Source organism: Cryptomeria japonica, chromosome 11 (genome assembly GCF_030272615.1).
Source record: "Cryptomeria japonica chromosome 11, Sugi_1.0, whole genome shotgun sequence".
In the NCBI taxonomy this organism is placed as follows: Eukaryota; Viridiplantae; Streptophyta; class Pinopsida; order Cupressales; family Cupressaceae; genus Cryptomeria; species Cryptomeria japonica.
The window spans coordinates 15620263-15642243 of NC_081415.1; the positions used below are offsets into that span (position 1 = coordinate 15620263).

The 21981-nt window shown below is 38.1% G+C and overlaps 1 protein-coding gene across 4 annotated transcripts; it reads right to left on the reverse strand.

The window, feature by feature from the left end:
• Nucleotides 1-890: 890 nt before the first annotated feature.
• LOC131049514 (uncharacterized) lies at nt 891-18669 on the reverse strand. Of its 4 annotated transcripts, none has more exons than XM_057983584.1 (2): nt 16593-18669; nt 891-1244 (listed from the first exon to the last, which is right to left on the reverse strand). In XM_057983584.1, the coding sequence occupies exon 1, from the start codon at nt 18472-18474 to the stop codon at nt 16606-16608; it is 1869 nt and encodes a 622-aa protein (XP_057839567.1). In that variant the 5' UTR covers nt 18475-18669; the 3' UTR covers nt 891-1244; nt 16593-16605. The 4 variants fall into 4 exon arrangements, with proteins under 4 accessions (XP_057839567.1, XP_057839568.1, XP_057839566.1 ...); XM_057983585.2 differs by lacking the exon at nt 891-1244 and adding an exon at nt 1663-1677; XM_057983583.1 differs by lacking the exon at nt 891-1244 and adding an exon at nt 4316-4814.
• Nucleotides 18670-21981: the final 3312 nt, after the last annotated feature.

The following is a 21981-nucleotide window of genomic DNA, read 5'->3' on the forward strand; positions in this document are numbered from 1 at the left end:
GCGCCTAAGATTTAGGATCTTATCAGGTCTTAAATATCAAGAAAAAGGAGCAACATGACCAGCAAATGTTACACATACACATGCAGCATGAGAGAACAAAGAAGGGTATGACATCTAGGTCTAGTAAAGGATGCTTAGTAGGAGCCGTAAAGAAAAAGGGAGAGTTAAACAGGTTCAGCAAGGTGCCTTATGCTAGTTGACTCTTGCTAAAGAAGATTACAAAGCAAAATCTTTGTTCACTAGATAATCTGACAAAAAAATGCAATTGCAAAATGAGTGTTGCAATGTGCAAGAAGCGAAATTTTGATACGAAAATTGAATCAAATAAATTAAAAAATTGTGGTCAATGTTCTTCCACTTTATTGAGAGGTTGCATAAGTGCCTCAGAATCGTGAATTCATTGTCAAGTTGTGTGTTGCGGGCTAGGTGGGGTTTCTTGTTAGACGATTGTCTACGATAATCTAAAGCATCTTGGAGATTCATCAAAATTAGGCTGCAAGTTTGGAAATAAATTCAAAAAACCTAATAAGACGATATCAGCGAAACTCCGCTCTCACATTTTAACGTGTCAAATGAACTAGAGTGTCTTAGGAGTGAAGTTAATATTTCATGTTTTATATTTGGATTGTGAACAAATATATGCTACAGTCCAAATGTGGCTCCACTGCATATATTAAGCTCAAAGAAGTCACATCGAATGTGAGTCTAGTCCCTGAAATACATGGACGATACAAAAAGATGGATGCAATTGTCTAAAATTAATGAATCGTAATAATTGCTCCTATAGAAGACATCTACGGACCAATTCATCGCAGATGGCTCACAAAAGGCAACCTTTTATTTACTTTGATCATTAACTTACAAAACAAATATGCCTGCTAACAACCAAATGTACAATAGTACAAAACAGATAGTCTACTAACAAACCACCACATATCCAAATCAATTCTTCAAAAAGTTGAAAAGCCCTGGCATAGACAGCCACAAAATTAAAGCCCCCAATTAAATTCAGCACACTAGACCTCTACAAAAACATCTATCAAAGTAAACCCATCACAATACTAGATATAATGGTGGTAACAAAAAATGACAGTTGGACATAAAATCCCAAAACCCATCCCATAATGCATGAACATTATCCCACCAGAGCTCTGTTGTCTCGATACTCGTCTAATCCTTATGGTTCCTCAGCCTTGTTTTGTTGACCTTCCTATTTCTGTTTTCAACAATCTTGTTCATGTTTCCTGCAAGTCATTTGAACACCATTCACATCCTTCCATCAAACATTTCCATCTATAATAAATATACCAACAAACACAGTAGAACGATAAAAGATGATTAGCTAAGAGTCACGAGGTACACGACAATCAGATTTGTATACACCTCCAGTACCTCTGATTTCATTAGATAATTAGGAAGCTACATTGTCTAGATATTCTTGTGCTTTCAGTTGTCCTTCCATTCTAACTCCAACACGCTTAAAAACTTTAATGACTCTCAATATTGTTTACAACAGTCTCACCCAATTTGTCTATAACTCCTCTACCAAGTATTGGAGGCCTAATTGAATTTGTATCCCTTAATTGCTCTACTCAAAACAGCCATTTTGAAGGCCATTCAAACACTCTGCATCAATTTCTATGGCATCCTTCATTGATAGTCAGATTCCTCAGATTTCTACCACACAGAAACAGACAAGGATTTTAATTTCACCAACAAATTACTAAACACACTTATTTTGCCTTGATAGCAATTTCTCTCTTTTCAAAGGAAGAAGCTTACAGAAATGAATAGCCACAAACTCCTACAAAAGATACGTTTGGCACAACTAATAATACAAAATCAACATCGTGCATAGAGAATTTAACAATTAAAATAAATCCTATTTTGTAGATTCAACAACACCACTAAAGCCTTAAACCTCCCATCGAGAAGTTTTAAAATAACAAAAACGATCTAAAGCAAGAGTTTAGAATTGAATGAAAAAATTTATAGAAAAAACTCTGAATTTAGTTTGGCTCAACGTTTTAAATTACACTCCATTCAAAGTGTTGATACAAATACAAAGTAAGATTATTTTTCCCAAAAAATTCTCTTTCGCGGACTCTGAAAACCTCGTTCCATTGAGCCTTTTGAGGCTCAATGCAAGGTCACAAACTAGCAAACCTATGGGTACCCTCTTCTAAGAGATCAACAGCAAACCACTTCTGACCCAAACCAGAAAAATAAATCCGGTTGAAACAAAAATAATTCATGGAGTCATTCAGAATAAATTTAGAATAAAGGAGGACTCTTGATCTAATTTAACATTATCCCTAGTTTTGCTGTCTCAGTCCATTCAAAGAGAACGAGTAAAGAGGAAAGAAGCATCAAGGCCCTCACCAGTATGAAGTAATTTCTATGTTTACTTCAGTAAAATAATAAAAAGCTTTTAGTTTATGCCACGAGATCCTTTTTCCCATCACCATAGATATCAGCAAAACCTTTGATTCCAACGGTACTTTGTCAATATTATTTATGGATACAGAATCAGCATTACAAAGAATGCTAAAAAGTAAATAAGGCACATAGTTTAACAATTGTAAAACGATATAAAAATTATTTATTACAAATCCAATAATATATATGATTGCACTAAGGAAAAAAGCTGACATCAAAACAAAGCCTAATTGAAGAAATGAAAGGGCAACTCCAAACAAGCCTTGGGTTGACACACAGCATCCCATTGTATTGCAGTAAAAAGGGGTCCTTTGAGTTTGAACACAAGATGCCAAGTACACTGAAATATTGCATTAGAAATTTCCAATTTATTAGTCAAAAAGTGCCATAGATGCTATTTTTCTTGTCGCTTTAGAGGCATGGCTTCTACTCCATATAAACCTTCGTGAACGGAAGGAAAAATAACAAACTCAACTCCGCATCAGCTATATTGTTAAAAGTTAAACCAATTGAATGGAAAAGCAGCACGAGGGGTTGGGACAACATTTTAAATAATAGTATCAGAATGGGAAAAGGTCCCCATCCCTGTGTTGAAGTCTCAAGGTGACATACAAATCACAAGTGCTTTGCCAGATACAAACATTAAAAAATACACAGATCAATTTCAGAGGTGCAAACACCCACAGTCGGCCAGTTTCAGTTACTCAGAATGCACTTTCAAAACATATACTTTATTTGAATAGCAGAGAAGCGAACTAGATTATCAAAACCACTTAATATTTTGAAGTTCTGAGGTAACTTGAATCCTTTCTAGAACATATTCGCAGCAGAAGCCTCATCATAGCATTGCACATTTTTTTAATTGGGTCAATCAAACCAACCTACCACCAAAACCCATAAAAATGAATCACAAAAATGAATGTTAATCATACTATATAAATTTGGAATTGTATTGGATTCAGCAAAAGGCCATTTCACACTGCCAGAAAATGATATTTGTCAACGATCAGATCAAAATTAACACGAAATTTGATCAAATTCACTAAAAATGAGTCCTTGTTGTAAATTCTGTTCTTCCTAGTGGGTGCTGCAAAGCAGATTAGATGTCAAAACATTGGAGAGGAGGCCGATTACCAGCTTAAGATCATATTTCCCTCCTCATTTTTGGGTGTTCTATTATTGAGTGACAGCTAGTTCAGCTGAACTCGCTAGAGCTCCCTTGGCTCAGGAATCAGCAAGTTTTCTCAAGTCCTACAGAACATCATTTTCTATGATATGCGTCAATATGGCTTCATGAATGTCACAAATAATACATCTACAACAAAAAGTTGCTCAATCTAGATATATATTTATCAAGACCAGTTTATCGTCATCAGTCCAAAATTTGCTGGCCTGTAACAGGCACTGAAAATAGAAAACTAAAGTTCTGCTTGGATACAAGACATAAAAATGAATAGATTCCAACAGCAGCCTGCATTTGAGGCTAGGATTTTAATGCATGAAATAAGATTATCAATACTAATGTTTCAAAGGTTAGAAATCAGATAGAGAAGTTGGGGAAATGTTTAAGGTATCTTGATGGTTTCAATCCACGGGCATATTTGGCATGCAAATTGTGCAATATGAATTATAATATTCTGCATTCTTGCAATCACAATGTGATCGGTTTTCCTTTTCTGCCACGTTTTTCTATGATAATAAGTACTACGAACCATACAAGATTCTAGGATACCAATGAATGGACATATATTTAGTACCCCAAGAGGTTAGTGAATAAGAGATGTTTATGGGATAACTAGGAACATCAGCAAAGTATTTAGTGATGAGCACAGCCCACCCGTGCGAATCAGTATAAGATAATTTTTACTTATTAAAATTTATCACCACAATAAAGAAATCACATAAGATTTAACAATTAAGAAACACATGATTTATGTAGAAATCTTTTCGAGAGAAAACTACAAAGAATCCATGTCTGGATCTACTGTTTAGATCCAGCCACAAAATAAAATTCTCTTACAAATCATTGTAAGCACCAAGCCACTAGAGACACGGATCCCAACTACTTAGCACCAACTTAGCAATAAACACCAATCTCTTCTAATGGGAGGCACCAACCTCCAAATGAACAAAGTTTTTGCTGCCTTGAATATTGCTTCTTCAATGGATGATGATCATTTAAAACTCCATAAAACCTGCTTGTAAATGATGCAATGTTTTGCACATATACACTCTTCTTCAAAAATCTACTTATATTAGAATATCACATTTTTACTTGCTTTTCTTACCTCCATCTCTTCTTTTTATACCACATAATATCTCTTCACGAAGAGGGGCAATCCATCCAGAGACATGACTTCTCAAGGGGGGCCAGCCTGAATTTAAGAGATCCCAATCAATATTTAAATGGGGCAACTCGTCCCAAGACATGGGCACCAAACACATGGGTTGGCCAGCATAAATTAAATAATAATAATTACATTAATTCAAAATCTTATTCCATGGGTTGGCCAGCCATTTAACACTCTTCTGACTTCAATAAAATATTGTGACATTAGTTCTCCTTTGACATCAATGACAATATTTCGAACATGTACATGGTAGTTAAACAAACATATGACAAATATAAGAAAACAGCTAAGTACTTTATGATATTTATATCAGGATTCAACTGCATAGTTTTTTTATCAAACTCATTGGCCCATATTACATGAGCAGAGATTCACATGAACCTGGTTTTCATGAGGATGAATGAGCACTCATTGCATCTAGGTGGGTCAAACTAATTATTTTACCCATGTCAGACAAGGGGCAACATAATCAGGATTCAGAACTACAAAGTATGTTTTCTGTCAAAAATTACTGCATGCATTTTAAGTAAACTAGATCAGTTTCTACGAGAGTTCCATAGGAGGTTCAAAGCATCTTAGGAAGAGCTGAGAACCCAGTGAGAATACATGGAAAAAAAGGTTACAAAACTGAAACTTTCTATCCTGGATGAACATGGGAATGGCAAAGTTGCATGGACATGGATATGGATACAGTATTGGATACAGATACAGCCATTTTTTAAGACCCCCAATATGGATACAGCTGGATATGACATTCATAAAAATTACATAGACGTTTAACACAATTTTCTAAGTTGTTAGAGGAGATTTTCATTACCTAAAAAGCAATATAGACACATAATTGCTACATAAATAATTATAAGCTGATTTAACAATTTACAATATGCAAAAATGGTACAGTTGCATTGGAAGATAACCCAAATAAAATGGGTCACTGAAAAAGAAAAACATTTCATTTGTCTCTCATTTGGTGTAGGTTTTGTTTATACCAATTTTTTTAAAGACAATGCATGAATGAAGTTTTTTAAAATTAAAATTAGGAAGATTTATGTCAAATCAAAAAATAAATCAAATCACATATTATCTGGCATGGTTGGAAAATCAAGTCTTTTTGGGCATACATGGGTACAGTATCTGACCTATATCCAGGCCATATCGGATATGTATCTGTTTTGGATACGGGGATATGCATGCCCGGGGAGGCAAAAAGAAGTATCTGGCTACTCTGGTGAATGGCAATTTCAGTTACCTAAAAACATGTTAATAACCATAGCAGTAGTGCACAAGTCCAGGACTTTTCTTTCATGTAATTATGGCTCTCTCAATTAGAAGTAAGCACATCCCAGTATCATACACCCAATTAAGCATAAATCTGGAAATCATAACGATATGTCTTCAGGTCCTTATCAGAATGACCATTCAGATTCCCTGTATCCTCTGTACTTTGAGAAAGAAAGCATACTTCCTAATGGTCCCATGGGGGGGCTTAAGCAATTTTCTTATAGCTGGCACAGCTGCCAAAAATTTAGGAGTAAATTTCAGAGATAATGTCATGTGAAAAAAAAATTGCTTTTACTGCTATAGTTAGTATGCATCTGCATGAGAAAATCTGATAGATCGCATGTTTTAAAAATTAAAAAGAAAATAAACAGCACCAACCAGATGCTTTCATTTGATTAATATACATTCCCTGAAAGCAGGAGCTACAAATTTCTATAACCCCACAGCAGGCAGCAGCTCAAATCCTCCCACCATCACCCCTGCCCCAAGAAATTGACACTCACGTTCTCAGATAAAGATTAAATTTTGCAGCTTTTAAGAAAGACAAATCCTATGAGATCACCTGCCTAGAAAAATCAGAAACAACAATCCCATAGAAAAAGCAAGAGCTACAAATTTCTATAACCCCACAGCAGGCAGCAGCTCAAATCCTCCCACCATCACCCCCACCCCAAGAAATTGACACTCAACATTTCTAGATAAAGATTAAATTTTGCAGCTTTTAAGAAAGACAAATCCTATGAGATCACCTGCCTAGAAAAATCAGAAACAGCAATCCCATAAAAAAAGGAGCTACAAATTTCTATAACCATCAAAGTCTGCCTTGAAGAGGGAGTATGAAAGTCCACCTTGGTTAAGGAGACCTTCCAAAAGTCCGCCATGCCTTGAGAAGCCTTCGAAGTCCGCCATGTTGGAGACCTTCCTAAACTCCGCCTTAGAGGTTGTTCCTCCAAAGTCCGCCTTGAAAAGTAAGCCCAAAACTCTGCCTTATCATGGAAAATGCCTAAAGTCCGCCATGTAAAGGTAGTCAAAAGTCCACCCAACCATGATCAAGGTTAGACATGTATCAAAAGTCTGCCCAAGGAGACTGCCTTCCAAACTCTGCCATGTGTTGAGGAGCATCAAAAGTCTGTCATGTATGTTAAAGAGGCTATGAAGAGGGAGCATAAAACTCCACCCTATGCCTTGCTTGAGGTAACATCAAACTCCGCCATGCCTAAAGAAGCCTTCAAAGTCCAACTTGAGAGGCTTCAAGGCTCCGCCCTATGCCTTGAGAGGCTTCAAAACTCCACCCTATGCCTTGAGAAGGTAGTTAAAACTCTGCCCTTGGTGATATGTTCAAAACTACGTCATGTCTTGTGGACTCTCCAAAGTCTGCCCAAACTTGATGGAGAGGATGGTGAAGTCATAAAAGTCCGCTAGGCATGGTGCCAAGGAGAAAGGCCGCCCATGAAGAGGAGCTCTAAAAGTCCGCCCAAGTATGAAATTGAAGGCAAACAAACATGTTGGAGTCCTTCCAAAAGTCCGCCCAAGCATGAAGTTGAACACTTAAAACTCCGCCCTACTCTTGGAAGTCAAGCAAAGTCAACAAGAAGCCAAATGATGTCATCAAATCTTCCCAAAAATCGAACTCCTAATCAAATTAGAAAGTTGGAAAAAGAGATTTTCAAAGATCATCGAGTTGGAAAGTCAAAATGGAAACTCAAAATTAAAATTGGAAAGAAGATATTTGCAAATCAAAAGGATTTTCAGACTGAGTTCCAGATTAGAAACTTTTTGGAAGATGCTAAATTGTAAGCCTAGTTCGAATTTATGGACTAAAAAACTTGCCCAAGTAAAGATTTTCGAACTAGAAGAGATGACAACACAACTCAGAATTGGATGAGATACTTTCCCAAGATTTAAGTTGGATTTAGAAACATGAGTTGGATGATTTTTGCGAGTTTCTAATTAGGAAATCAACTTCATTACAAATGCATCCTTTCTAACTTAGTTCTTACACCAAGAAGTTCGAAATTCTTTAGCTAAGGAAAGCATTCAGAAGTATTTGCAGATTGGAGTTCATTTGGAAAAAATCTTGATATTGCTTGTAGTTGGGTGAGTTCTTGACAAAGAATTCACAAAGTTTGAACTAGAGCCAGCTGGTATAAGGAAGAATTGTTAATTCTTTCTGAGTTTTCTGAAAAACTTCTAGCCTTATTTCAATCTATTCGAAGGTAAAGTTGAATTTACGATGCAGATTTGTTGCATTTTCTGAGTTTTTCAGAGTCATTGAAAATGATTTTAATGGATCTATTCGAATTCTTAGTGAAGGAAAATCTTATTGACCAAGTAAAAGAGAGTTTTTTAAGTTATAACACTTGGTGTTGGATTACGATCACAGTTATCCTTAGGATTGAAGAGTTTACATATGAAAATCCATTTTTCGTTTTGTGGCTAAGTTTGAAAATGAAATAAAATTCCCAAACACTTAGCCATTCGCAGCCTCTATTTTCTTCAATTCACGAATCAATTTCTAACTTAAGCTTCATTGTTTAATTGCAGATTCTAGGCACTATGAAATTTCAAGTGGACAAAGACGCTCCTCCTCAATCAAGGATGACTTCAAAGTAGAAGAATGTTAGTGACACTAACCTCGGGCACATCAATCTGAGGGAGTTCAAGAAGCGGATGTTTGGTTTGGACAACCTCGTGCCTACCACAATCGCACGAAAGATGACGAAGAGTGGCATCGTGCATGCTGTTGGTTTTCTCCCCACCATGCAATGCACCGAATTAGTAGCTGAATGTGCTAGGCATTACAACCCTGCCAATAGAGATATTGTTGCGCCCGATGGGAGAGTATTGGTGAACATTAGTGATGAGGCCATCAGAGAAGCCTTCATAATCCCACAGTATCATAACGCTGTGTACGTAACCAAGGATGAAGCTGATCGCATGTATCAGGATCACTTAGAGGAGTATGACGCCATCGACAATTATTCCTAGCTGGATAAGCCAAGGAAAGGTGCCTCCAAACTTCAAAGGAAGAGCTTGGTGAGAGCATACTTCAAAGAAGATATTGGAGATATGATCGTTCTATTGAACAGGATAATAGGGAATCCTCAAGGTGCTCCATTCGAACCCTGGATGTATTATTTTATAAATGAAATAATAACAGAGTGAAGATGATAGACTGGGCTCGAATGATAAGTGATAACTTGGATAGCCAACTGAAGAACCTGGAAGCAAAAAGGACCTTCTTCATGAGTTCATACCTGTTTTACTCCCTGGCTAGAACCTATAGATATAGAGGTCTCACTTGCAAAGGGGAAGTGGGAAACAAAGAAAATCAATTTCCAATCTATGACTGTTATCCCCAACTTCACATGGAAGAAAAGTTCCATTTTAAAAGGGTGAATGACACATTTCTCATGCACATCACATGGAAGTTGCAAGGAGGACTACATCAAAGACTCTCTCAAGAGTCTATGGACTTCATCAGTAGATTTGGATATTAGTATATCCAATACCCCAAGTTCACTTACCTTAGAATTCAAGGGTTTATCGGGTCTCCCTATAAGCTTCCAGCTTACCCTACCAACCGAGTTGTGTTACTCGAGGTTGTGAGGCAATTGGAGGGGTATATGGCAATTCAAAGAGATAAGCAAAAGAAGGCAGGAACCTCCTCTCTCACGATTGGGAACGAACTGGAAACATGTTCGTCATCACAAGTTGTTGCCACCATTGAGAAGGAGCTAGCTTGGTACCCGTTTTATCAGTACAAGGCGAGGAAGAATTTTGATCCGTTCCACAGAATAAAAAGGGTCGAAGGGATGACATTTGAGCACAAAGTTGATTTAGAAGATTATTGGGCTAACGCAGCAAATAGTTTTGAAATTAGGAAGAGATTTTGGTCGAGGATTCCCTTGAGCCTGGTAAGAGCGACAAAGGTGTTTAGAGTTGCTGACCAAGTAGAAGACAGCCTTGAGCTTCACCAACCAGGCTTTGAAAAGATGAAGAATGAACCACTAGCCTTAATAGATTGGGCAAAGGGAGAGAAATCAGACCTGGCAAACCTCATGAGGTTGGTGGTCGAGTATTCTAAGTGGTGGACATCTGAAAGGACAAAACCATTGAAGTCTAAAGGTGTGGCCCTGACCTACGACTTGATGGGAGTAGATGACTCTCTATCCTCCGACCGTTGTATCTCTACAGGCAATGCTCGGAATCCAGAGAGTGTTGGGTCCCGAAAGAGGAAGGAGTTAGTTGGAAGCTCTAGAAAGGCCATAGGAAAGAAGGTTGTAGGGGAGAGACAGGAGTCCAGCGAAGGTCATTCCATCCTGAGTGCCGCATTTGTCGTGCCTGATCAGAATGTAGTTGAGGAGCAAGATATGGACATGTGTATGGTTAATAATGAAGTGAGAGTGCCTTCTTCTTCGATTGAGGAAATAATGAAAGCAGTTGTCCAAAGTCTGGACAGGGAGCAAATTTTGAATGCAGCTACGAAAGTTGAAACGCCTGCATCTCCAGTAGTCTTCTTGGATGGTATAGCTACTAGACCAGGAGGAACAGATGATGGGTTTGATCAGAATACCGTAGAGCAATCAACTATCCCTGATTGGTTGAAGGAAAGGATAAGGTCTAACGTCCCTAAGGAAGCATGTTCTGAAAAGATCATAGCAGCATTTTTGGAGAAGGTGAATGAGTCAATCATAGCCAAACCGCCCAAGCCAGCCAGAAAGTTCTCGTTGATTCAAAGGGATAGTGCAGAATTCTGGACAGTTCAAATAGCTGCGCCGAAGGAAGGGAAAACTCGGGACAATATTGCCCCAGAGGACTATAAAATCACCACTATAGAGTTGGGTAAGCCCACCCAAGACCAAGAGATCTAGCACTTTGACGACTCTTGTAACACTCTCAAGGCAAGTTTAGCTCAGGAGAGAGAGAAGAGAAAGAAGGTTGAGGAAGAAAACCAGCAATGGAGGAAGTATGTTCTCCATCTTACCAGGCCACTCAACCATGAGATACCAGCCACCCCTCCACAACCTCTTCAGCAAGAATCAATGAAGGATTACGAGGATATGGAGGGCACATTCACGTAGGCCAAGGAGTGGATTTCAATTGCTTCAGCACGAGCTGATATACTTGTGGAAAATTTAGTGTTAGCACATGAGTCTGCCTCTTCGTTGGTCAGGCGTATCCAGGACCTAGCTGCAAATTGGGAAGACGTGGAGGAAATTCAGGATGAAATACTTCCACATCGGAAGGTTATCCGAGGCTTGTCGAAGAGAAGTTTGGTGGATGCAGGTGTCATACAGGTTGGGGATAGGTATGACTTCAACACCTGGTATTATACTTTGGTCACTCGGATTGAAGTTTTGAAGAGATCCGAGACTAAGTGCTTTGAAATAGAGGAGAGTGTTAGGGAGATCTTGAGCAAGGTGTTTCGTGTAGCGTCAAAGATCTGGAAGAAAGAGAGTATAAGGGAGAAGCATTTGCAAGCGGAGAACCTGAGAGCAAGGATTCAGTCAAGCTTCTTCAAGGACTCAAGGATGATTAACAAGGGCAAATTTTCTCTTCATCGATGAGAACTTTCTTGCCCAAGCAATCAAGTGGGAGAGCATCCTCGCCACATGTACCGATGAGATGGACATCATTGACTTCCAGATTAGCAGCTTGCCAAATGTCACCATGGAGGAGGTCAAGCTTATCGTGTCCAGGTACATCGAATCTGCTAAAGAGGAAACTAGACGCTCACCTCAATGAGATTAGCAGTTGTGCCACACGTCACTTTCTTATTCATTCAAGCTTATTGTGTTTTGGGAAACCCTAATTAGGGTTTGTAGCTTTCAATCTGGGCCCTTGATCACTGTTTGATCTCGGTCATTTGTTTATTTTTGAAAAACTATATAAGGCTACCTCCTCTTATTTGGAGAGTGAGGTTTTTGACATATTGTTGCGTGAAGGTCATTTTGAATAATATATTGCATGTACGCTTTCTCTTAAGGCTTTGTAATCCCTATTGTTTGAATGATTAGCATGGTTTCAATTTCCTAAACGCTTAGTTAAAATTAATCTAGATTTGCTTTCATGTTATTAGCATTGAATGAAGGATTTGATAAGTGTTAATTAATGGTGTATCTCCGCTCATACTTTTGGTGAATGGATGATTTCCATTTCACTGTGCAAAGTTAGTCTGAGTCCATCCTCTGTGCCCTAATTAATTAGGGTTTGTAGCTTTCAATCTGGGCCCTTGATCACTGTTTGATCTCGGTCATTTGTTTATTTTTGAAAAACTATATAAGGCTACCTCCTCTTATTTGGAGAGTGAGGTTTTTGACATATTGTTGCGTGAAGGTCATTTTGAATAATATATTGCATGTACGCTTTCTCTTAAGGCTTTGTAATCCCTATTGTTTGAATGATTAGCATGGTTTCAATTTCCTAAACGCTTAGTTAAAATTAATCTAGATTTGCTTTCATGTTATTAGCATTGAATGAAGGATTTGATAAGTGTTAATTAATGGTGTATCTCCGCTCATACTTTTGGTGAATGGATGATTTCCATTTCACTGTGCAAAGTTAGTCTGAGTCCATCCTCTGTGCATCCCAACATCTCGATCATAAGCACAACCCATTGAAGATTGCACCGGCTTTGTGTAGTTGTCCTTAGTGTGGCGAAGCAAACTTTGGTTTCCTGAGAGCACCCAATTGATACCGTCTTTGAAGTTCCTAGGATTAGATCAGCTTTCTCAAACCCTATCTCTTTTCTCCTTCTTGAAAGTCTAAATCCTAGAAAATCTAAAAAAAGAAAGAGCCTAAAATTGCTAAATTTATCCAAGTCCAGCAGTTCAAAAAACATTTGTTAACGTAAGTCCCCCTTGAGATTTTCAGCATACACTACCCAAGAAGCTATTTCACTAAAGTCGCTTGTTCGCACATATAGACCTTGGAATTAGTAGTGATTTTTTAGGAGGATAGAATACCTTTGGGTATCTTATTCTAATGTTTGGTAGATGATAAAACAAACACCAACACGTACATAACACTCACAAGAGTAGCATATTTTCTAGATCAAATAAGCATCAAAATGCCTGCAGTCAATGATGCAAACACATTCAACTGTTAAAAAGTTGCTAGCAATTGTTTCACCATAAGAACATAAAGAGATTCAGTGAAAATAAAACAGCCATTAATGCTCCAACCTCTGAACTGTAAATCCAGCTGGGGCATTGTAACAGAACAGATGCAAAAATGCTAAAAAAGCATACACAATGAAAATCTTCTACATGTTGAACTTTTTGCTTTGATGTTTGTAAATTTCCATAATAACCTACATTTTATAGAGCATAGAACCAACAAACAATAATGAAATTCCATAGAACAGACCAGGATATTCATAAAGGTATACATAGCACACAGAATCTTAAAAACCTTTCCCTTCATGAATGACGATAATATATTTACAGCTGCTAGTTGCAGAAATACGAACCTATCTCCCATCCTACAACATGTTCATATCATATTTAAAGAAATCATTTTACTTTATGAACATAAATAGACGCTTTATAAATAAATTTACTGTCAGCCTTGATAAACAAAATTAAAAGGAAAATTGACTACAAAAACCTGCTCATAATAATAAAATGCAATATCCCCTTTTGGGATACACCTGATTTTGCCCAAAAACAACAATTCCAACAAATGCAATTCATTCATAAATAGAATTCTATAATAAAATTTCATAATTGTAAAGCCAACTTGGAGAAAGTCCTAATTTAGGTCTTATAAACAATATTACTTAACATCAAAAAGCATTAATATCAAAAATCTATGATCATATACAAATAATCTTTATTAAAATCAAAGTATCCTAAAATCATTCATATCTATTTCATATAGCTTATTCCCATAGTCAACCATATTAAGAATCTGATGGAAAAGCTTGATAGAATGCTGGTAGACTGTCTTCCTCAACCAAGCCCAAAGGCATGGAATGAACCTCAAATCCATTTGGCTCATTGGTCCACAAGTATGGCAGGACCTCCAGTCCATCCATCGGGTGGCATACTTGGTGAAGGAAGACCAGTACTACTGCAAAACATTTCGCACTGATTCCAAACATGGTTGCTGATGGAAATTAGGTAAACAAATACTTATCCTATATTTCTATTCTTAAACTTGTCTCACAATAGTTTATTACTGATGATAATATTTATTTCTGCCTTTGTATCCTATTTTCCTTTCTTTTTTCAGATTTCACTTGATGCTTTCACCAAATGAGGCTTCTTCCTTTTACACCTTCCAAGGTGAGCTGGGATGGAAATTAGGTAAGCAAATACTTATCCTATATTTCTATTCTTAAACTTGTCTCACAATAGTTTATTGCTGATGATCATATTTATTGCTGATTTTGTATCCTATTTTCCTTTTTGCTTTTCAGATTTCACTTGATGCTTTCACCAAATGAGGCTTCTTCCTTTTATACCTTCCAAGGTGAGCTGGGTCATAACCTTTAGCATTGAAAAGATAAACCTTTTGCAAGCACTGCCCTTTCACTTTCCAACTGCTGCCCATTCATGATCGCTGGTATGAAGGATAACAAGGGTTGCATCTTTTCAAGACTGGACGCTGCCTTCATTTAATTTTATTATAATCTGTTTGCTGCCCCTAAACTTAGTCGGCCCTCTTGACATTTACTTCTAGTCGGCCTCCTTTGAAATTATTTACTTTTAATCTAGTCAGCCCTTTGCTAATATTATTTTTTTATTTATTTTTCATGACCTAGACAACACTATTTAGTACTGCTGTGTGTAAGGAAGTGTTCTTCATGGCGAGGGCATGACATAAAAACAAGCCTTTTATCATAAGTTACAGAAATCCACATGTACGAGCTACCAAGTTACTAACCATTCAATCTAAATAAGGTCAGTTGCAATCTGATACTATAATATTATAGCATAGCAATCCAAGAAATATACTTAAGATGAAGCTTTGCCGAGCATAGTTGGTACTCTTCTAGTTCTCACAATAATGCTAAATGTTTAAAAACGGCTTCCATCTCAATCAATAAGCTGCTGCGTTTGCCACTTCTGATCAATGCATTTCAACTTCTGTGTTGTTTAGTGTTGGCAGCTTCCTTGCAGAAGAAAATCCTTTAATCGTTGAGAAATCAAAGCTAGTGGTTCTCACAGTGTACGAAGAACATTAAAGTTCTTTCTTTAACATATTCATAATCTCATATTTGAACCCATCAAGCATGTTCAGCAACAGACTCTTGAATATTCTCAAGTTCTCTTTGCACAGCTGATCAAACAGCTGGTGTTGATTAATAACAAACAGTACCAACCAGATGCTTCCATTCAATTAATATACATTCCCTGAAATGCCTGAGAAGGAACTACAAATTTCTATAATCCCACAGCAGGCAGCAGCTCAAATCCTTTATTTAAATTCTATAGGAATTTATTTTCCATAGGTGGTGATGACTCTATTTCTTTCCCACCATCACCCCCCCAGACCCTCAACCCACAAGAATGACAAATCCTATGAGATCACTTATCTAGTAAAAACAGGATCAGCAACCCAATACGACCCCCCACACAGCCCCAAACCTGGAATGGTGAATTATTGACATTCTTGTAATCTTTTCAATCATTGTCATTAGGTATGGCAGTGATGAAGGTCCATATATTAATGAAAACGGATACCTTTACAGTTAACAAACGAAAAATAGCAACTGTATGTAATACTCACAGGAGTAGCATACTTCCTAGATCAAATAAGCACCAAAATGCCTGCAGTCAATGACGCAAACACATTCAAACTGTTAAAAAGTTGCTTGCAACAGTTTCACAATAAGACCATGCAGAGATTTAGTGAAAACAAAACAGCCACTAATGCTCCAATCTCTGAACTGCAACTCCAGCTGAGGCATCTGAACTGCAACTCCAGCTGGGGCATTATTATAGAACAGATGCAAAAATGCTAAAGACGCATGTCAAAGTAGACGCATAAAAAATGAAAATCTTCTACATGTCGCACTTTTTGCTTTGATGTTTGTAAATTTCCATTATAACCTGCATTTTAAAGCTCATAGAACCAACAAACAATCATGTAATTCCCTATAACAAACCAGAATATTCATAACAATATACATAGCACAGAAAATCTAAAAACCTTTCCCTTCATGAAATTAAACAGAAGACCTGCAATAGAAGATGCAAAAAAAATTTATAGCTTCTAGTGCAGAAAATTATAAAAGATAATATAACTCTCATCATACAAGATGTTCGTATCATATTACAAAAAAAGCATCATTTTACACTACGAGCATAATCAGACGCTTTATAGATAAATTTACTGTCAGCCTTGATAAGCAAAATTAAAAGAGCACAGGCCTACAAAAACTTGCCCATAATAATAAAACAAGCCTTTTATCATAAGTTACAGAAATCCACATGTACGAACTACCAAATTACCAACCATTCAATCTAAATAAGGTCAGTTGCAATGTGATACTATAATATTCTGACATACCAATCCAAGAAATCTACTTATGGCGAAGCTTTGCCATGCGTAGTTGGTGCTCTTCTTGCATTAATGCTAAACGTTTGGAAGCAGCTTCCATCTCAATAAGCTGCTGTGTTTCCCACTTCTGATCAAGCATTTCAACTTCTGTGTTGCTCAGCGATGGCAACTCCCTTGCAGAAGAAAATCCCTTAATCGTTGAGAAATCAAAGCTAGTGGCTCTCGCAGTGTTTAAAGAAACCTGAAGTTCTTTCTTTACCATATTCAAAATCTCATGCTTGAACCCTTCAAGCATGTCCAACAACTGATTATTGAATATTTTCAAGTTCTCTTTGCACAACTGATTAAACAGCTGGTGTTGATCAGCCATTGCAACGCATGAGCTTCCATTTGCCATGCCATTAGAGACATGCTGCACGAAATTCTCCTCATTGTTTGGTAGATTAGTGGTTGCAATCCTCCTACTTCCATTTGACCTGTCACCAGATACATGCGGTGTCAAATTCTCCATAACATCATGATGACCTGTAGCTGCAACCCTCCTTCTGTCAGCCAGTTCCTCAGCATCATGCTGCCTTAAACTCTCCCCAACATCGTAATGACCTGCAGTGCCAACCCTCCTGCTTCCATTCGACACATGCTGTGTGGAATTATCTCTAACATTGGACTGCTTCAGCACACTATTTGATTCGCGCGGTATTGAACTGTTCCCAACATTGGACCTGGGCAGCTTCAGTGCAGCGTTTGAATCTCGCAGTGCTGAATTGTCATCATCAGTCGATTCACTTTCACTCTCCTCATCCTCACCAGAAGATTCCTTATCTTCTCCCAAATTATCCTCAGAAGAATCCTTCTCTTCTCCCATCTTCACCTCGCTTCTCTGTGTGCCTGTGCCTGCAACCCTGTTGCGCACACTTTCAGAAATATGTGAAATCCCCTCCTCCTCCTTCTTCTTAGTTTTCATCCCTTTCAAAGTGTCGTGCTGTGCCAAATTCACATTTTCATTTTGCGTACCTTGACCATGCCCTTCCCCTCCTTCTTCATCATCGGTTTCATCTTCGTCTTCCTCTTCTTCTCCCTCCTGCTCCTGTACAGCCATGTCCACAACTCCATTTTTGTTCCTTTTCACCTCTTCTCTCTCTCCCCCTAGATCCACCACAACAACCTTCTTCTTCTCATCCACTCTTGCATCACCTCCTTTACCCGCTTTCTCACTACCAACCTCCTCCTCCTCTTCCCTATTTCCCCAAACTTGCTTAGACATTCTATACACAGTCTCTTCATGGGCATTCTTAAATCCAACAAAACCTTTATCCTTAATCTTATCCCTAGCCGCACCAAACTTCGCCTTGAGACCCCTTAACTTATTATACAGCTGATCGTGAGTATAATCCCCATCCAAATCCTTCCTAACAGTCTCATAAAAAACACCCAGATTTTTGGGCAAACCCTTACCTTTTTCGCAGCACGCCACAAGCCTCTTTAGAAAAGCAGCCTCATCCTTAGCATTCCAAATCGGACCGTTTTTCTTTGCAGACTTTTCAGCTTCTGGAGCCCCCGCCGCTTTCCCCTTGTTATCTTCCAGCGCAGGTTTCCTTGATTTCTTGGACGAAGGTTTGGCCCCCTCTTTTTCTTGGCGCTCTCTGGGACGCTTGACTGAAGAAGAGGGTTTCGATGGGGTTGAAATAGTGCTTTTATTTTTGTTGGGCGAGCTTTTTTTCTGCTGTTTGACTGATGGTGGAGTAGAAATTTTCTCAGTATTGCCTGAATCGGACGATGATTCGGCAGTGGCTGAGGAAGAACGCTCAGAAGTAGAAGGCATTTGCTGGGAAACGGGATTTCTGTTGAAAATCCTACTCCCGTTTTCATTCATCGAATCAATAGAATTCATTGCTGCAAAGAAAAAACTACATACAGAAATTGCCACAGGTAAAAGCGGGATACAATCAAGAAAATACACCAGCTAAAAATGAAAAATCGATGGGAAATAAAAACCAGAGACAATAAATAGTAAGAGGTTTTAGGTCTGGTTTCGTAAGTAAAATGGACCAACCATGGTTTTCTTAATGCTTGTACTGATAAAGAGAAGTGGAAAGCATTATTTTTTTATTTTTTTTGAAATATATATGTCTACATAGAAATAGTTTTATTTGATCTAATTGTAAAAAGTTTTTAAAAATATAATATTTTAAATAAATAATGTCTATACTATCATTTATAAAATAGTATTATTTAATGTCACAAAATTAAAAAATGGGTAGAAATAGTCACATCGTTAAAGTTCAAACGAAGCTTTAGCATGAAATAAAGAGGGTCATGACTATATAAAAGCAAGTTGCTAAGCAACAAGAGCAAGCACTGGCTACGCAGTCAACAAATCACCCCCTATCTGTCTTATCTCCGAAGATGCCCATATGAATTTGTAGCCATGCCCCAGGTACTTCTCATTGTCAATGCAAACTCGAGTGTCTTTTTCGACATCTTTCATAGAGAGAACAATAAATGCATGTATTTTCGACATCTTTATCACGACATACAAAAAGCATGAGATATGTGTGTTAAGTGTGAAAAAAACATATCAGCCCCGGCAACCCTACGACCTGAGGGGCCACCTCTTAAGATGCTTGTTGACGGGTGTTTTGACACACTCACCAACAATCAGGTAGTTTATGTGACCACTCACCACCTCTCCAGAAAAGCAATAAGTTTCGAGCAACTAACTACTCCAAGGTCTCTATAGTCGGGTCTCGACGATGATGGGCAACTCAATGGTTGATGTGGTTGTACCTATTAAGGGGCCTGCTAGTTAAACGAATCCCAATAACTTCCAATAACTTCCAATAACTTTATTTTTTTGTACTTTATGATTTAAAAGTATTTTGAAATAAACTGCAAAAGATAGATCAAGGAAATAAGAAAATAACAATGAAACTAATGCAATCACAACTTAATGAACTACTCAATTAGTACCCTGCAATCCAAAAATCATCAATATTATTCAAACCAACATTCAATAACGGACCTCCAATAAACCTGCAAAGTTAGCAACCTCACAAATTCATGGCAAGAATATAACCACAATATCGTCTATCCTAGTAATTCTCATACACCACTTACGTGTGCAATATGATTCATAAAGCAATAAACATAAGACCAGAACAAGTTGCTAATTTCAAACAATAGACGTTACTAGACTGCAAAGAACAAATTAATAGCACGTACACATAGATCAGGCAATCTATAAGTTGCTTCTTGTATTAATTTCAAAGAATGTATCACAAAAATATTCTAATTCATAACAATCTACATAAATTAATCTAAAATCTCTAAGTGGGCCTCAAATCATCAATTTGTGGACCCTTTAAATGGAATCTCTAATTGGACCTCAAATCATCAATTCGTGGACCCTTAACAATGAATCAAAATCTCCAATTTATAGAGTTTCTTGTCCTACTTTCTAGGCAATAAACCTATCTAAATTAAGCTCTAAAAAAAGCAAGGAGTCACAGTTGACATGCAAGTCTCTGCCTTGAACTCCAGTTAACTACTACGAAACTGTGACTGGGTTAGCATTACGAAAACGGTGTTGCATGAACCAACACTTCGTAATCATGCAAAACATGCAAGTCTTTGCCTTAAACTCTTGTTAACTACTACAAAATTGCGACTGGGTGAGCATTATGAAAACGGTGTTGCATGAGCCAACACTTCGTAATCATGCAAAACTTGCTCAATAATTAAAGTATGTGTTGGAGTAGTCATCTAAATTAAGCACCAAAAAAGCGAGGAGTCGCAATCGACATGCAAGTCTCTGTCTCGAACTCCAGTTAACTACTACGAAACTGTGACTGGGTGACCATTACAAAAATGGTGCTCCATGAACCAACACTTTGTAATCATGCAAAACTTGCCCAATAATCAAGGTACATGTTGGAGCAGCAATTGAAGTCCCAGTACTAGTGTCATGCAAAATTCTTCAAAAATACCATGTTATCATTAGCAACTGTATTTTCATCTTCTACTTATTTTTATAGCTCTTGTAGTTACCAATGAAGCATGCAACTACCTCAGTAGGAGGATCAGTAACATACAAAATTTGGAACTCAGACTTCTTCAAATTTTGCTTTTCAATATCTTCGAGCTCAGTATGCTCGATCTCTGTGTCTGTTACCCACTGAATTGCATCTTCCAGCTTTGAGGCATATGTTTGCCCTTGATATTGGTACTTCATCGTGATTGACAATTTTTCAAGATCCTTTGTCTTTTGAGAAGATTCCATGAAACACAACCAAACTTGCGAAACCAACCAAACAAGCATAAAAAACTACTCAAAGAAACAACACTACAAAAACGGCTCACTTCGGGACTTAAGTATCCTGGGGTCCCGAGGTGAGAAAACAAAGAAAACAAAAAAGGAAACCAGGGAGTTCAGGAATCCGAGGTCCCAAGCTTTGACGATTAACAAAAACTAGCAAATTTGGAATCCTGAGAACTCGAAACACCGAACTCATCAAGAACACAAAAGGGACCACTTTGGGAACTCGGGAACCCGGGTTTCTGAAGTGGTCCAACATCGGACAGAAAACAAACCCAGGACTTTGGGGTTCCAAAGTTCTGGGGAAGGACTCAACAGGTAACGCAAAACTTTGAAAATGCGAAGTTCCGGGGAAGGACTCAAAGACGAAGCCGAAAGGAAAGTTTGGGATCCTGGGACTGCGGGGTTCTGAACTGAACAGACAGGGAAAAGAGAAAGCAATCCGGGAACTCAGGAATCCAAGTTTTTGAAGTGCTTCAAACAAAGACCCCAAAAACACAAAACCACCACTTCAGAAACTTGGGAACTTGGGTTTCTGAAGTAGTGCCAACAAACAAACAACCCCCATTTTGGAAACTCGGGAACCTGGGTTTCCGAAGTAGTGCAAACAAACAAACAACCCCCATTTTGGAAACTCGAGAACCCGGGTTTCTGAAATAGTGCAAACAAACAAACGACCCCCATTTTGGAAACTCGGGAATCCGGGTTTCTGAAATGGGACACGGGCAATGAACTCGGAACCTCGGGAACTCGGCTTTCCGAAGAACAATCCGAGAGTTTGGTAATCTGAATTTCCGGGGTGAAAACCAAAAGACGAACAAACAATTTGGGAGTTCGGGAACCCGAAGTTCCGAAGTGATGCTCCAAACTGACACAAAGAGAACTCGGGAGTTTGGGAACCCGAACTTCCGAATAAAGAAACAAACAAATGACTCGGAACTTCGAAAAACCAAACCTCTGAGGCCAGACAAACAATCAAAGGAAAAAATGAACTCGATAACCTGAGAACCCAGGTTTTCGAAGCAAGAAATAGAACAAGCAAAGACCCACCTCAGGAACCCGGGTTTCCGAAGTGAGGAAAAC

Bases quoted from the DNA above. Each gene is read 5' to 3' on its own strand.
- LOC131049514 (XM_057983584.1), bottom strand. From the start codon at position 18,474: ATGAATTCTATTGATTCGATGAATGAAAACGGGAGTAGGATTTTCAAC.